At 38.2% G+C, this 17,832-nt stretch overlaps 1 protein-coding gene across 13 annotated transcripts in view; it reads right to left on the minus strand.

Moving 5' to 3' along the window:
• LOC121445202 (hephaestin) overlaps positions 1-17,832 on the minus strand; it is an 87,914-nt gene that overhangs the window by 22,860 nt on the left and 47,222 nt on the right. For all 13 annotated transcript variants that reach the window (XM_041647216.1, XM_041647215.1, XM_041647212.1 and 10 more), the window contains 3 exons: positions 5,590-5,803; positions 3,812-3,951; positions 2,515-2,646 (listed from right to left, as the gene is read on the minus strand). In XM_041647216.1, coding sequence (XP_041503150.1) covers positions 2,515-2,646; positions 3,812-3,951; positions 5,590-5,803 — 486 coding nt within the window. The remainder of the gene's footprint in view (positions 1-2,514; positions 2,647-3,811; positions 3,952-5,589; positions 5,804-17,832) is intronic.

Genomic DNA, 17,832 nt, shown 5'->3' on the forward strand with positions numbered 1-17,832 from the left:
AACCATATGTAGAAGAATGAAATTCTATCCCTATCATCTCACATACAATACAAATAAAACCTAACCCCAAATTAACCTAAGACCTAAACCTAAACTGTTGACATTGTTAGTCAGAATAGTATGGGAAACATCTAAAGGCATAAGAATATTAAAGGGCTTTCTAGAAGTGGTTACAGTTGTTCAGTAAATAATACCAACTATTGACATTAAGATCTCATGAAATTCCAATGTGCAGCACAGAAAAGAAACAGTTAAATGAGTAAATGACAGGGTATAGAATGGAAGAAGATCTCTACTAGTTTGATATCTGACAAGATTAATGTCTAGAATATAAAAAGTACTAAAAAAGGAACTAAATTATAATAAATCAAATAATTCAATTATATAAATGAACTAATGAACAGTTCTCAACAAATGAAATAAAAATAGCTAATAAACAAATATAAACTTCTCAAACTCATTCGTTATCTAAGAATTCCAAATTAAAACTACATTGAGATTCCATCTCATTCCAGTCCCCAAAGCAATCAATAAGTAAATAGAAAAAGAACCAAAGAACCAGGCAGTGGTGGCACACACCTTTAATCCCAGCACTAATCAGGCAAAGACAGGAGGATCTCTGTGATAACTAGGCCATCCTTGTGTATAGAGCGTGTTCTGGAATAGCTAGGGCCATTACACAGAGAAATCCAGTATTGAATAACAAAACGAAAAGAGAAGAAAAAGAAAGAAAACAGAAAAAGAAAGAATTCTTACATACTTCTGGTTAAAAAGTAAACTAGTAAAGCCCACTATGGAAATCAGTATGTGATGGAGGTGGGTCTTGTATTTATCTGTTGCTTTCATTGGTTAATTAATAAAGAAAACTGCTTGGCCCTAATAGGACAGAAAATTAGGTAGGAGGAGTAGACAGAACAGAATTCTGGGAGAAAGAAGCCGAGTCAGTGAGTCGCCATGATTCTCCCACTCCAGACAGCCGCAGGTTAAGATCTTCCCTGGTAAGCCACCTCGTGGGCTACACAGATTATTAGAAATGGGTTAGATCAATATGTAAGAGCTAGCCAATAAGAGGCTGGAACTAATGGGCCAGGCAGTGTTCAAAAGAATACAGTTTCTGTGTAATTATTTAGGGGCATAAACTAGCCATGTGGGCGGTTGGGTGCCGGGGACACAGCCCGCCGCTCCTCAACACAACAAGTATGGGGGTTCTATAAGAAAAATTCTCCTTGATATGTACTGAAACAATTCCAAGTCAACATATCACAAACATTCTAGCATATCAATCACAGCTTTATTCTCAGTAGCTAAGTTATGAAAGTAAATGTGTTCAACAGAGGATCAGATAATTATATTTATAATTATAAACAAAGAATTCCTTTCCACCATAAAGAAGAATGAGCTTGTGCCATTTGCAAGAAAAGGCATAAAACTGGAGACAATCATATTAATCAGTCCAAAAATGCAAATATATATTTTCATCCATTTTTCATTCTTAGATTTTTATAGGGATTCATGAAAATCATTTATATATGTATGACCTGAATGTGTAAATAAAACTGTTCTGGAGAACAAATGAGAAGGGTAGGACAAGAAAGAGGAGAGTAGGGGAATATGGGGGTCAAATAAGATCGATGTACAGTATATTCTTACTTGAAATTGTCTTTACAAAATATTGTGCTGTGCTGTATATAATATATACATACAACAAGAATTAGAAAAAAAACAATGAAAAGCAAATTAAAAAAAAGTTATAAAGACAACTAAAGGGCATCCTAAAATAAATGAAACAAATACCAAACTGATAAGATGCTATAGATACATTTATTGCTAGAGATACCAACATTAATCTGGAAGAAAGTTATTAAAAGAAAGTTCATATATGGTTTGATTATCATCTAACACTTCATGTATTGATATTATTTCACATTGTACAGTAGTAAAATAGTACAGATTTGATTCAGCTACATTTAGAGATGTGGTTTGAGGGGAGCCTTTAGAGTTGAACACTGGAAAAAGAAACCTCTGGTTTCATGAGGAGACTAGACAAGAATATACACATACATTTTCTGTCTCATCATGTGATGGCTTGTACAGTCTCAAAGTTCAAGGTCATTTCTGAATAAAGTTCCCAGACCTTATACTTGTAAAACTGTGAGCCAAACAAACTCCTCTTTTTTTCTAAAGTAGACTGTCTCTGGTATTTCCTTACTATTTATAGTAATCAAAATTTTATTATTTATTAGTTAGTACACATAAACAACCTAACTAAACACTGTAAGGAATTGGAAAAGTTACAATGTAAAACCATGTAGTTCACAAGGCATTTTTAACTGAAATACAGGAACTACTGTAAATGCAAAAGAAAAATAAACCTGCCTAGAACTCCAATTCACCAGTTAATTCCCTCTATCTTTCATTGAGCTACACTCCCAGACCAAGAATGTAAGGTGTTTAAAGCAATAAAACCAGAAGACTAAAATAGAAGGACTGCAAAGCATTTGTCCTTTCACTCACCAGGCTCAGCAGCCTGTGGCCAGCCAGTATTAGACTCTAGAACTCCATGGGCATGCACAGAATATGGTCGACTGGCATTATTCTTGAACACCACAGTTAAGATATCACCAACCTCTCCTCTGATAAGTGGACCTGATACATACAAAAGAAGTACAAGTTTCATTAGCAGGGAAGTAAAAAGGGAGACATCAAAGAACAAGGCATAACTGCAAGATCCATGTAACTGGGAATTAATCTTCCTAAGACTAAAAGACATGCTTGGGTTCATTTTCAGATTCAGAAATCCTAAAATTGGTATTGCTATGAACAGCATGAGGGTACCACAAAAATATAAATGTGCTTCATATTATCCCCATTTTCTTCATCCTATTTTTCTCTATATAATAACCAAAAGCTCTAGAGAGTCTCTGAGTTTTGCAGGATCATTGACAGTAAGGACTGAAGTCTTGCCACGTATAGCCTATAGAATAACTGTACTCTGGTGTAGGAGTTCCTTCTGTTTGTGTGTTGCTTTCATTAGATAGTGAATAAAGAAACTGCCTTGGCCTGGTTGATAGGGAAGAACTTAAGTAGGCAGAGAAGACAGAACTGAATTCTGGGAGGAAGAAAGCAGAGTACAAGAGCTGACATGGAGCCGCCAGGTCAGACATGCTAAATCTTTCTGGGTAAGCCACGACCTAGTGGTGATACACAGATTAATAGAAATGGATTAAATCAAAATGTGAGAATTAGCCAGTAAGAGGCTAGAGCTAATGGGCCAAGCAGTAATTTAATTAATACAATTTCTGTGTGGTTATTTGAAGTGTAAGTTAGCCAGGCGGCTGGGACAAACAAAGGGGCCCTCTCTCCATCAACAGTACTCTCTTCAGAGGGCAGTGGGTCCTGTCTGGTCTAGGATGAAAATAAATAAACCCATTGTACAAAAGCAACATACAACCTTGATTAAATTGAGGTATGGGGGCAATTGTGGCTCTGTGTATTATTCTTGGTTTTACATGCTGGAGCTCCTAAATTCTCCTGCCTCTGGAGTGTTTTAAAATCTACTACCTTCAGAGGATCCATGTCTCAAAGGTACAGAAAATCAGAACATTCTGGTTCATGTTACAGCAGAATTCATGTGTCTACCACTCCCTTCCATGCTTATATTCATGGCCACTTTATATAATAGGGCCATACTTTTACTATTCCACATGGAAAAGATGAGAATGAAAAATGAAAAAACCTCCCTGATATGATATAGATGTAATAGAAGCAACCCAGCCTCCTAGATGCCAGGATGTAAGTAGAATTCCCTTACCCAGGATTCCCAAGTGCTCCTCTGGTCCAGACCTCGGCTGAGGAATCCTAAAAGTACCATCAGTGTATTCCCTGAATACAGCTTTCTTATATCTGGAACCCAGGAGCCCATCCTTGTTGCTCAGGAAAACATGACCATAACTAGAAGAATTCAAAGACTGTTATTAGTACCTGACCTTCAACCTTTATTTTCAGTTATGGAGAAATTAATTTAGAACTATACTCATGTCAAATATGAAAAATGTAGATCTATCCATTATAATGTCAAATTGCATTACCATGATTGAAAATAGTACATTTATGAAGCTACATTTGTTATTTTTCATCAACCAGATAGATATTTGCAGTTTGATTCACTGAGCTAAGAATCAAAAAATTGTGACTTTGGTTCCAGCTGTAAGTGAATCTTAGATTGGGAATTATTTAACAGAAGGACAAGGCACAAAGTGTCAGTTGAGTATCCATAGTTGCTGTTGGAGATCAAAAGTTGGAAGACATGGGATCTTACAGTTTTCTGATTATAGGATTCTTAGCAGTTGACAGTGTTTATCATTTATTTTAACAGTGAAATTTCCAAATAGGTGAGTCTTGAGGTGTAATCACTAGGTCAGAATTGACAGATATATAAAGACACTGTCACCCAAAAGAGGAGGCAGGACTTAGAGTTCAGTCCACTGTTTCTGCCCTTCCTTCTTTTCTAGCAATGACTTATCAGCTATGCATGATGGATGAAATCAAGGCTGACAGAAAAAAAAATTCCTATTTCCTAACTCCCATAGAATTTTAGCATGAAGACTTCAACCTAAACTTATAGAGGTCAAGAATTGACAAAAGACAGGGAAGGCACCACAAACTAGAGGAAACTATTATTAGTAATACTTTGTACCACAGTTTGTATTCTCATCTCCCTCTTTTTAGTAACAGAGTCACCTAGGCTTTAGTGGAACACATGGCTGTTTTCACAGATGTTACATTGTAGCCACGTGAATAAGCTTAAGAAATAGAAGATGAGAAAAACTGATATATACAGCTTACAGGTCTATCCTCCCAAGCAATGCTGTTTTCTGGAACTTGAAAGCTGGGGATTGCCACCACTAAAATAACCATCTTGGTCCCAGAGATGGAAGGAGGAGATGCGGGAAGCATAGTTGCTCATAGGTAAATAACAGCTAAAATTGTAGCCTATTTAAACTACTCCGTTTTGGACCTTTTCTGTTTCCCAGTTTGGTCTGTACTTTAATAAATGACCTTGAGACATTCCACTGCTTGAGTAAATCCCTATGAACTTTAAATCCCATTTTAGGTAAGTTTTATCTAATTAGAAGGGAAGCAAGGCTAAGAGGGCAAGATGTAGCAAGGTCTTTTCTTCAGTTCATTGGTTAATGAACTGAAGCAACGAGCTGGAATTCAAGATCCTTCAATTCTAGGCTAACTTCTTTTGTCAGAATATTTGGGTGGTTATAAAAATGCTTCCTACTTTCAGTTTCTGTTGTGATCTGGCTGCCCTCACTCCCCCTGACCAATAGCTAAACTTCCTTGTAATTGACAAGGATGTTTGTGTTCTTTCTGGCTGGTGGTTTTCTGCAGATGCTTCCCAGTCTGTTTAAAGGTATAAAAGGCTTTAGCTTGGGAAAAAATAAAGGTTGCTGTTCTTCCAACTGAAAATAAGTCTCCTGAAGTCTCAATCCCAGCACCCCCGGCAGTCTCGGCATCCAGGCTGTGCTGGTGCAGCAAGTTTTGGTATCTAAAGTTATGGTCTCTCCTTTTCTGAAGCCTTACCTGTCCTCCTCAGATGTGTTGTGCCATTCCAGTTCCCAGGTTCTGTCAGGGCAATAATCCCACTCCACCTCTTCTGCCATGATGTAATAGACTCTTGAAGCTTGGTAGTGTTGGCGTGGGCTATCTTGACGACTAGAACACTGGGAGACATTATAAACTGCCCTCATCCCTGCTTCTCTGTGGCTGCCTGCTTGGCAATAGATTTCAAATGTCCCTAAAAGATAATCAGAGAGTGAAATCTGAGTGAGAATACTCATCAGAAGCATGTGGGGAATGGGTTCCCTTTTCCTAGCTATACTTCAGAAGAAAGGTGGTCTATGAAAAAGCACTTACATGAATTCAAGTGCATTACAAGTTTGTTGAGACTTATATGCACAGAAGAGGTCCAGTTCTGAAGCCACTGGGTTAAAAATTAAAGATGTCCAGGAGAATAAGGAACTCCTCCAGGGATGCCATATCCTTGGAAACCCCTCTTTTTAGATAAATTATAATCCTATTTGCTACTTATTAGCTATCTAAGCTTGTATGGGTTTCCAATTTCAGTTCTCTCTTCAGTAGACTGAGAATCATTTTGCATCCTTCATTTGGCTGTTTTACAAATAAAGATTGTCTGGCTGGCCAGACCACTTAGCAGGTCAAGGTATTTGCCCCAGGAGTCTGGAAATCTGAGCCCAATCCTTGAACCCACAGTGGAAGTAGAAAATCCACTTCCAAAAATTGTACTCTTATGTCCGTATGTGTGTCATACCATACATGCAATCACACTCACCATATATATCACATACAAATACACAGCCAACAGTAATTAATCCAGAAAGAAATATAGCATGTATCACTATGTTTGATAAATGTGCAGTAAGTGAAATAATAAGTAAACAGTAATCAATACAGATTTATAATTATTATTTAATATAAACATTGACTTTTTTCCTACAAAATGCCCCCAAAACTTAAAGACCTACTAACAAAAAGAAACAAACAAACCCTATGGATTTATACATATATTTAAAACAAATTGTCTGATTACATGGGAGCTTACATGACAGATCTTTTTTCTTTCTTCTTTTTTTGAGACAGGATTTCCCTATGTAACCCCTCATAAACCTAGCTGTCCTGAAACTTGCTCTGTAGATCAAGCTGGCCTCAAACACAGAGATCCACCTGCCTCTGCCTCCCACATGCTAAGATCAAAGGTGTGTGCCACCACTTCTGGTATTCACAATAGATCTTTTAAAGGTGACATCTTAGGCTTTATACCGTATTTAGATATTTATCTTGGATAACTGTGATATATGAACTATATCTAAATAGCTAAATGAACCTGTCTGTAGCCACAGGTTTCTGTGTGGAAGACTCTAACTCAGATTATGCTAATCAAATGGAGCTAACTATTTTAGTTTTGTTATTTTCATTGTTCCTACATTGCTGCCTACAAACTACCCTGCCACTATAAATATTTCATCAACTAGTAAGTCTCTTATGAATGGTCCCTAAACTATTGATCCAGGCCCATTTTCCACCCTCAATTATTTTGCCAACTAAATCTGTTTCTGACTGCTTCCTTGCATATTCCTACCTTGTATTTTTTTCACTCCTGCTGTTATTCCTTTCTGAAATATATGTTCTTCCAACTCTGAAACTCTACGAGTGCCTACTCCTTTGCAGGATCCAATTCATAGTTTATCTCCTTTACAAACTTCTCCCTGATTGGTTGGGCCTAATTGCCACCATACTCTTGACCTTTCCATTACTATGTGTTCCATCATTAAGTGACACCATAAAACACTTAAATGTTCTGTATTTAAAATTAGTGCCTTACATTATTTTATAGACACCTTGATGAAAGCAGGAGTATTTTCATTTCTTTCTGTATCTTCTTGCCAAGACTTTTATTTTTATCATCCTATGCACCCATTTGATCAATAAATCTTATCACCTCTTCCTTAAAAATCACTCTTTCACTCCATTCCTATGGGCTCGCTCTTGGTTCAAAACCCACTTAGCCCTTTCATTCAGCCCTCTCAGCCTTCCCTCCTAATCTATCTATATTCATTTGTGTCACCCGCTGACCCACAGAAGCACACTTTTCCAGTGACCCCATAGCCCACTTGTCTAGGACACAGACAGGGAAAGAGCAACCAAAGAATAAGACAGCTGTCCAACAAAGACAAGACCAGATATTGACTCCAAGAAACATCTTGAACATCATAATTCTAGGTATTTCAATCCCAGTTCAAAACTGCAACATGAGGCTGGGTGGTGATGGTGCATGCCTCTAATCCCAGTACTCGGGAGGCAGAGGCAGGCGGATTTCTGTGAGTTTGAGGCCAGCCTGGTCTATAGAGCGAGTGCCAGGACATCTAGGGCTGCACAGACAAACCCTGTCTCAGAAAAAAAAATTGTAACAGGAACAGCCAGGAAAAATATGCCTTTACTAGAATCCAGTAACCTTATTGCAGAAGGCCCTGTAGAATGCAATATAGCTGAAGCACAAGACAAGGACTTCAAAATAGCAATTATGAAGATGTTCAAGGACCTTAAAGAGAATATAAATGAATCATTTAATGAAGCCCATGGGGGGGGGCAGTTGAAGGAAATAATGAAAGGACTGCAAGAAATGGTAGTGGAATTTAACAATATAGAATCCTTAAAGGAAACTCAAATTGAAATAAAACTGGAAATGGAAAATTTAGGATGAGAGTCAAAACCTCAGAAGACTCATCAATAGATTACATGGCACGAAAGAATCTGTAACCTTTTCTCATGTAAAATATCCCTTAGCCTACCACTCTGCAATGCTTGCTTTCTTTCTCTAGCTCTCTCATTTTAGACAGAGTCACCTCACACAGCCAAGGCTGGCCTTGAACTCAGTATGGAGCAGCAGCTGGGCTCAAATGTGGCATCTTTCTGTCTGCATCTCCACAGTTCTGGAAATCCACGCATGCATCACCATGCTTGGCCTTACCGACCTTGCACTGACCTTGAACAAGCTATGTTGGTTCTTACTTTACATTGGTCCTTTTCATCACCATTTAGGCTTCAGCTTATGTGTCACATCTTTGAGAGTATTTCTTTTGGACACAGTGCTCTAAAATAACATCATCATCATCATTTCATCATATTACTCCCTGCCTTTTGTTTTCTAACCTGTGTCAGTATCTTGATTTATTCATGTATATTAATAATGTTCTAAGAGAAAACCTCCTATCTAGGACAGGTATGATGGTGCATGTCTTGAATCCCAGCACTTGTGAAGCAGAGACAATATAACCAATCATATTTCAAAGCCAGTCTCGGATACACAACAAGTTTCAACACAGCTGTATATCAAGATTGTGTCTCAAAACACAAAAGTTCACATACAAAAAGATTGTTATATAACTCATTTGCTCTAGTATTACAATCTTACCAGTAAAAGGTTTTCAATTAATAGGGGTTTAATGACTAAATGTACCAGCAAATGCAGTGATTTATGCACGCTGCCCAAAAGCCAGGCCAGTAAGTTGGCTTAAAAGGTCTTGGCACTCGCCAGCAAAGCTGACAGCCTGAGTTTGTTTGTGGAGCTCACATGATAGAAGGAGAAAACCAACTCCATAAAGTTGTCATCTTACCTCCATGCAAGTGCTGTGCCATGCACACACCCCATAAATTAATTCATTAGATTAAAAAATATTGAAAAACAAAAGTTATGTGATGAGTCAGGACATAGTATTTTAAAAATAAAGTGTGAGAGCTACTTGATGCTAAGGAAACAAGTTATAAACATTCTGGTCTGGGAGAGTCATATGCCGTTGCAAGAAATTTTCTCATAACAATCCTGTTTTTTTTTTTTAACTCACTTCTTTTTCAACATTCTTCTGTTCCAGGTTCTTAATATTGAGCATCACACTCTTAACACTTTTAGTTATTGCTACAACTAAAATATCACCGCATTTATGAATATGTTTTACCATGCAATATCAAGTAAGGAAAGAAATCACTGTAATCAACCTTCTCGAGTCAAGGTTTTACTTCTTGATGTCTACAGTGATCTTTACATCTCTGTCTCATTTCCTTGCATGACAATAGCTACTCATCCTTGAAAGACCAGTCTGAAACTACAGCTATAAAATCTCCATCAGAATGTCTGCTTTCCTAGGAAACCTTCACTCTGTAAGTCAGGAAAACTTTGTTACGGTTACCTTCGTGCCATAGTTCTTGGCAGAGAGTGTCATCATGAGCTTAGTAATGTCTACATGCTTACCCCCTTTCCCACTATCTTTAAACCACCTGATTCATCCTCACAGCCCCAGTACATAAGGCAGGAAGTGCAAGAAAATAGATATTAAGTGAAAAAGTTTAATAGAAAATAGAAACTAAGGAGTGGGGAATTAAAAAGAGGAAAAAGAGGGAAGAAGACGGAAAGAAAGTAGGAAAAAAGCAAATGGAACAGAAATAAAGATAAACAGTAAATAAAAATAGACTGGAGAGACAGCTCAGTGTGCAGAATCACTTGTTGCCAAGTCCCTGATCTGAGCTGGATCTCTGGGATACACATGGTGGAAGGAAAGAATCAACTCCCACAAATTGTCTTCTGACCTCCACAAGCACATATGATTGTAAACACACACACACACACACACACACAGAGTGGGAGACAGAGACAGAGAGATAGAGAGACAGACAGACACACATATACACAGAGAGATACAGAGACATAGAGACACTGAAAAAGAAAGACATAGAGTCAGAATCAATAGATATATTTTTAAAGTCACTAAAGAAAAAAGAATTGAAAAAAAGAAGAAAACCTCAAGAAATAGAAAGAAGCAAGGAAAATGAATAGGAAGAATGCAAAGAAAAACTAGAGCAAGACTCAAGCCAGGAAAGCAGGCAGGGTAACTGCAGATCTTCACCTCTGTCCTCTCCTCCAAATCTAACATGCCAGTCTCACGCCCAGCTCTGAGGCAGACCACATGTTGTAGTCGCTCCTCACTCTCTGTCCTCATTCCCAGGAGATTAAACCGATCCTTGTGGAAAATCTTGCTTTCCTTCCATTTGTAGACCCTCCCTCAGGCCCCCACCCTTCTAGCTCATTTCTAAGTGTAAGATCCTAATACCTAGAAACATTTTACCCAGAACTCCCAGGAGCCACAGCTAGCATAATCCCAAATAATTCCCTACCAGGCAGTACACAGCCACTAGACCCTCCTAAGAACCAGAGGGGGCAAGAGAAACTAAGGAAAAAAACCCACCCAACAAAGACAGGACCAGATAACAGCACCTAGAATTAGAGTCACCCCAAACCAAGATGCTTAGAAGCCAGCATGAAAACATAATTACAGCCAAGACAAGATGTGCCCACTAGAGCACAGCAGCCCTACCACAGTAGGTCCTGAGAATTGCAACATATCTGAAGCACAAGACGAGGACCTTAAAATAGCTCTTTTCAATATGATAGAGTTCCTTAAAGAGGAGATGAATAAATGCCTTAAATAAATCTATGAAAACACATACAAATATTGGAAAGAAATGGATAAAACAGTTCAAAATCTGGAAGGCAAAATAAAATTAATAAAGAAAATCCAAATTGAGGAAATGAAAAATTTAGGAACTCATTCAGGAACATCAGAGAAAAACCTCACCAACAGAATATAAGAGATGGAACAAAGAATTTTAGGCGTAAAGAAGATAAAAGAAATGCTTACTTTGTTCAAAGAAAATGTTAGATCTAAAAAAAAAAAATTCAGACACAACACATCCTGGAAATCCATGGTACTATGAATGAACAAATCTAATAATAATAGGGATAGAGGAAGGAGAGAAAGCCCAGGTCAAAGACACAGAAAATATTTTCAACATTTCATAGAATTTTCTTAATGACAGAATCATAAGGACATACTTTAAAAATTTGTACTCTACCAAACTGGAAAATCAAAAAGAAGTGGAGAATTTTCTCAATATATTCCACTTATCAAAGTTAATTTAAGAGCAGATAAGCAACTTTATTTTTTCTGGGTTTTCGAGACAGGGTTTCTCTGTTCCTTTGAAGCCTATCCTGGAACTAACTCTAGCTCTTGCAGACTAGGCTGGTCTCAAACTCCACAGAAATTTGCCTGCCTCTGCCTCCCAAGTGCTGGGATTCAAGGCATGCACCACCACTGCCCAGCTCAGATAACCAATTTAAACAGGGCCAAATGGTTTTAGCACAGAATTCTACCAGACTTTCAAAGAAGAGTTAAGGCCAATACTTCCCAGATTATTCCAAAAATAACAATGGAAGGAAGATTTCCCTATTCATTTTACTAGACCACCATTACCCTAAAACCCAAATTACATAAAGAACCAACAAAGAAAGTTACAGATGAATATCCCTTATAAACATCAGACTCAAATATCCACAATAAAAAAAACTTTAAAAACAAATCCAAGAACGCATAAACACACACACACACACACACACCTTGATCAAGTAAGTCTCATCCCCAAGATACAGGGAAGGTTCAGCATACATAAACTGATAAATGTAATCCACCATATAACAAACTGAAAGAAAAAAAAAAACAAAAGATCATCTCACTAGATTCATAAAAGGTCTTTAGCAAAATCCAACACTCTTTCATGATGAAAATTTCTGAAAGATTAGGGAAACAATACAGACACACCTCCCATAATAGAGGCAGTTTACTTCAAGTCCAGAGTGAACATCTACTTAAGTGGAGAGAAACTCAAAGCAATTCCACTAAAATCAGGAACAAGACCATGTTGTCCATTCTCTCCATACCGATTGAATATAGTACTTGAAGTCTTAGCTAGAGCAGTAAGACAACTGAAGGAAATCAAGAATACAAAAATTAAAATGGAAAAAGTCAAAGTATCTTTACTTGCAGACAATCTGATAGTATGCGCAAGTGACCTGAAACTTCTTCAGCTGATAATTCTTTTTTCAGATAAGTAGTGGGATACAAGATTAGGTCACAAAAAATGAGTAGCATCCCTATAAACAAATTACAAATTGAGAAAGAAAAAGAAAAATGCCTTTCACAAAACCTCAAAAAATATAAAATATCTTAGAGTAAATCTAACAAAGAAAGTAAATGACTTGTATGATAAAAACTTAAAGACTTTGAAAGAAATTGAAGATGTCAGAAAATGGAAAGATCTCTCATGTTCATGGATAGGTAAGATTAGTATAGTAAAAACAGCATCCAACCAAAAGCAATCTACAGAGTGAATATAATCCCTATCAGCATGCCAACACAATTCTTCACAGATCTTTGAAAATTTTCAGCTTCATATGGGAACACACACACACACACACACACACACAAGAGTCAGAACAGCTAAAACAATACTAAAAAAAAAAAAACTGATGGAGGTATCACCATTCCCAATTCGAAGTTGTACTACAGAGCTGTAGTCATAAAAACAGCATGGTGACTCACAAAAGCAGACATGTTAATTAATGGAATTGAATTGGTGGCCCTGACATAAATCCACATACCTATGAATACCTGATTTTGACTAAGAAGCCAGGAATATACAATGAAAAAAAAAAGATAGCATCTTCAAAAAATGCTACTGGTTAAAGTGGATCCCTGCATATAGAAGAGTAAAATAGATCCATATTTATCATCCTGCACAAAACTCAACTCCTAATGAATCAAAGAATCCAATGTAAAACCAGATACTGTAAACCTGATAGAAGAGAGAGTAGAGAACAGCATTGAACTCATTGGCACAGGAAAAGACTTTCTGAAAAGAACACTATTAATGCAGGCACTATGATCAACAATAAATAAATGGGACCTCACTGTAAAGTTTCTGCAGGGCAAAGGACACCATCATTGGACAAAACGACAGCCTAGAGATGGAAAGAGATTTTTAACCAGATCCACATCTGATAGAGCTAATATCTAAAATACATGAATAACTCAAAAAAAAAACTGTGTATCAAGCTACAGCCCCTTTCAAGGATGGGGTACAGATCTAAACTGAGAATTCTCAATAGGGATAACCCAAATAACTGAGAAATACTTAAAGAATTGTGCAACAGAAGGAGGGAGAACATGAGCAAAGAAGTAAGGACCACGAGGGGTGCACCCACCCACTGAGACAGTGGAGCTGATCTATTGGGAGCTCACCAAGGCCAGCTGGACTGTGACTGAAAAAGCATGGGATAAAACTGGACTCTCTGAGCATGCCGAACAATGAGGGCTGATGAGAAGCCAAGGACAATGGCACGGGGTTTTGATCTTACGTAATGTGCTGGCTTTGTGGGAGCCTAGCCAGTTTGGATGTTCACCTTCCTAGGAATGGACGGAGAGGGGAGGACCTAGGACTTACCACAGGGCAGGGAACCCTGACTGCTCTTTGGACTGGAGAGGGAGGGGGAGAGGAGTGGGGGGAGGGGGAAAAGGGTGGGAGGATGGGGAGAAGGGGGGGAGGAGGGGGAGAAGGGTGGGAGGAGGGGGAGAAGGGTGGGAGGAGGGGGAGAAGGGTGGGAGGAGGGGGAGAAGGGTGGGAGGAGGGGGAGGGAAAGGGGAGGCTGGGAGGAGGTGGAAACTTGTTTTTTTTCTCCTTTTCTCAATAAAAAAAAAAAAGAATTGCGCAACATCCTTAGTCATGAGGGAAATGCACATTGAAATCACTTTTGAGATTTTTATCTTACACCCCTCAGAATGGCCAAGATCAGTAAAAACAAATGAAGGCTCCCGCTGGCAATGATGTGGTGGAAGGGGAGCACTCACATACTGCTGAAGGGAGGGCAAACTTGCGTAGAAACTATGGGAATCAGTGTGGTGGGCTCTAGGAAGATAGAAATTGATCTTCCTCAAAACCCTGCTATGCCATTCTTGGGCATATGCCCAAAGTTGCTTCATTGTACCACAAGATACTTGCTCAGCCATATCCATAACTGTTCTCTTCATAAGAGCGAGAAACTGCAAGCAACCTAGATGTCACTCAATAGATGAATGGAAAAAGAAAATGTGGCAACATACTTGTGGAATATTACTCAGCCATTAATAAAATGAAGTCATGAAATTTGCAGCTAAATGGATGGAACTAGAAAAAAAAATAATCCTGAATAAGGTAACCCAGATCTAGAAAGACAAATATGGTATGTATTCACTTAAATGTCGATATTAGATATTAAGCCAATGACAACCAAGCTATAATGTGTAGAACCACAAAGACAGGTATAGAGTAAGTAACATACTAGTGGGCACAGACAAATCTCCCTAGAAAAAAAATAGAATAGATAATTATGGAAGGATGGGGAGGACTGGAACAGGGGGATCAAGAGAGGAAGCGTAGGAGACATAGGAATGAGGGAGGGAATACAGGGAGAGACAGCTAAAATTAAGGGCATTGAGGGGCAATAAGGAAACCTAATACTTCCTAAAACCTAAAGCTTCCTAAAATATATGCATATATGAAAGTGATCTAAATAAAATTTCCAAGTAATGGGAGAAACAGAGACCCAATTGGACATCTTCTATCATTGAATGAAGCTTCCAGTACTGGTAATGAGTTACATCTAATTGAGTTGTCGGCTTAACAGATCTTATGGAAACCCCAAACAACCCAGGCTGTTCCCAAGACTGCAGGTTGCTCTCCACAAACTGACAGCACATTTTGGTGCTCTGAATAAGGAATCATTATTGTGTTTAATCCACACATTTTGGTGTTCTGGGTGAGATATCTTTAATGTGTCAGTGAAGCATTTTAGAGGGTTCAGTGTGAGAGCTGGATAGCCTGAATTGATATGAGCGTGTGGGGGAAGATCCTGTGTTGGCGACGCATGGCATGTTGGGGATTTGAATTTTGAATGTCTCAGGTGCCAAAAGCAATATTAGTCTATGAGTCTCCCAAAAGCTCCCAGCTCGTGTGTTTGCAGTGGGGCGTAGGGTCCCAAGGCAAAGGGAAATCTGGCCATCTCAGGTTGGAAGAACCTATCTGTCACTCTTGGCAGCAGTGGTCCATGACCAGAAGGCTTTTCTCCAACACTACATCTTTTATCTCCTTCTTCTCGTTCGTCAAGTCCTATTAAATGCTACTTCAACTTGTACTACCAGAGGTGGCTTTCTCTTAAGCAGACCAACGCCCAGCCTGCCTGTTCACTTTGTCTTCTGTTCTCACTCTGGAGAGTTTCTTGGTTCCTCTATCTCATATCCAAGAACAACAGCTAGCAAATTTATTCTTTAAAAACTAGATTAAGATATTAAAACTGGCTTGTAAAGTTTTGTCGAGCAAACCAGACATAATACAATTCCTCTGGGGCCTCTTTGTTCCAGGCCCTATCTTAATCAGACAACTTAGCAGCCCGGCCACCTGCTGCTAGAACAGCAAGCAAGTCTCTGCCAGTTCTTCCCCTGAGGCTGCCTGGCCAGTCCATTCATAGCTAAAATGTCTGCTTTCACCTTGAAAACATTTTGGTTTTGTACTGTCTTTGCAGACAAAGGACGGTCATGGTCTTTGCTGATGATACCTATTTGAGAGCTTGAAAGGAAAGTTCCATTACCCGAGTGTCTAAAGTAAAACTTCCACACTGAGGCACAGTTGCCCTCCAGTACTCAGTGGGTTAATAAGGAAATTAGTAGAGACTCTTGAGGCCTCACAGACTCTGATACAAGGGCCTACAGTAAGTACATAAGTAAACAAATAAAATCCCTAACCTTAAGACACACTCAGAGTATTGTTGCACTATCAGACAAAAAAGGCACAGAGAACTTGCTGGTTTTGCTGGAAATAATAAAGAGATGATTGCTAGCAACGTATTTCTTTCATTGATTTGTGAACATACAAATTCTAACTAGACCTCTTTAAGTGTTTCAAATGTGAGAAATAGGCTTTGACTTTTCCTAGAGCCAACAGGCTTCCTACTGAAAGAAGTAAGCTCATAAGCAGGTTTCAATGGGAAAACGCACTCAAAACTAGCATGCTGTTGTTATTGACTTAAAGATTGCTTTTTGCTACCTCTTTGCAGCCTGATAATGAAAACGATTTGCCTTTCCAATGACTACTCTCAATATTCAGGCACCCATATCTCCTAGTATTAAAAAGGATAAATGTGTGTAAAGACAGAAGGCGTTTCAGTTTTTAAAATGGCAAAAAGAGTTGCATATTTCCATATGAAAAGGTAGACAGTTGACGCAAGTGGCAAGGGTCTGAGTATTTGATTCAAAGTATGTGAAATACGAGATATAGATGGTACATATGATATTAAAACTTCTGTGTTTAATTCATTGATATTAAACCTCTACTTAAATAAATGGAGTTTTCATAAGTTGTTACTGGCTACTAAAGCTTTACAAAAACATCATAAAATTTTCATAGACATGGTCTCAAAAATTTAAATTTCTTTCAGATATTTAATTAATATCATATTTGTGTTAATACCTTTTCGGGTTCCTTTGTTGCTACAGCTCAGATACTGATCAGCTGCAGAAATTTGCTGCCTATTTCTCTGTTATGGGGATCTCAAAAGAGATCAAAATGGACAATGGTCCTTCTGACGATCGAAAACTTTATTTCTTTTTGCCAATTTTGAAATGTTTATGTCTCTCTCAAGGTCATAAAAATGCCTTATAATCCCAAAAACAAGTCATAATTGAAAAGCTTATTTCTCACTCAACAATTAAATATTTAAACAAAAAAATGGAGGGGGAGGGAATAAAGGAACTGACTCCTCGGGATCAACTTGCCAAAGAAACTTACACTTTCAATTTTAAAAATTGTTTCTCCTAGTCTTTCCCCTGACACCCATATAAATTAACATCATAAAAAGCAGGAAGTTTTATCCAAACCCATGATTTTATATAAATTCTCTCAAGGACCTAACTAACCTATGTTTGGGTACTATTCCCTTTATAATGTAGGGCTGAGGGTTTATATCTGTGCTTTCTCCTACAGGCTCTCTCTAGCTACAACAGGATTTGCAAAGTGACATCATAAGCTAAACCAGAGGACAACAACCTGGTAACAAAAGAGGGTCTCTTGCCTAACTTTTAACCACATAGAAATTGCATGCCACTGCTATTCTTTCCCAGAGTTACTCTCATAACAACGTTTTTTTTTTTTCTCTCTCTCTCCTGGTTTTAATTCTGAAGCAAGCCTATGCATGCCTGGATTCCGGTTAATCTGGCTTGCCCGTGACATGGAAGATCTGCTTCAGAACAACTTAATTATTCCCTTGAACATATATGTACAAAAGATTCACTGGAATGATTGCTAAGGGCTGACTTAGCTGCCACAGTTGGA

Source organism: Microtus oregoni, unplaced genomic scaffold (assembly GCF_018167655.1).
Source record: "Microtus oregoni isolate MIOR12 unplaced genomic scaffold, Mior012 000165F_ref0000029, whole genome shotgun sequence".
NCBI classification, from domain to species: domain Eukaryota; kingdom Metazoa; phylum Chordata; class Mammalia; order Rodentia; family Cricetidae; genus Microtus; species Microtus oregoni.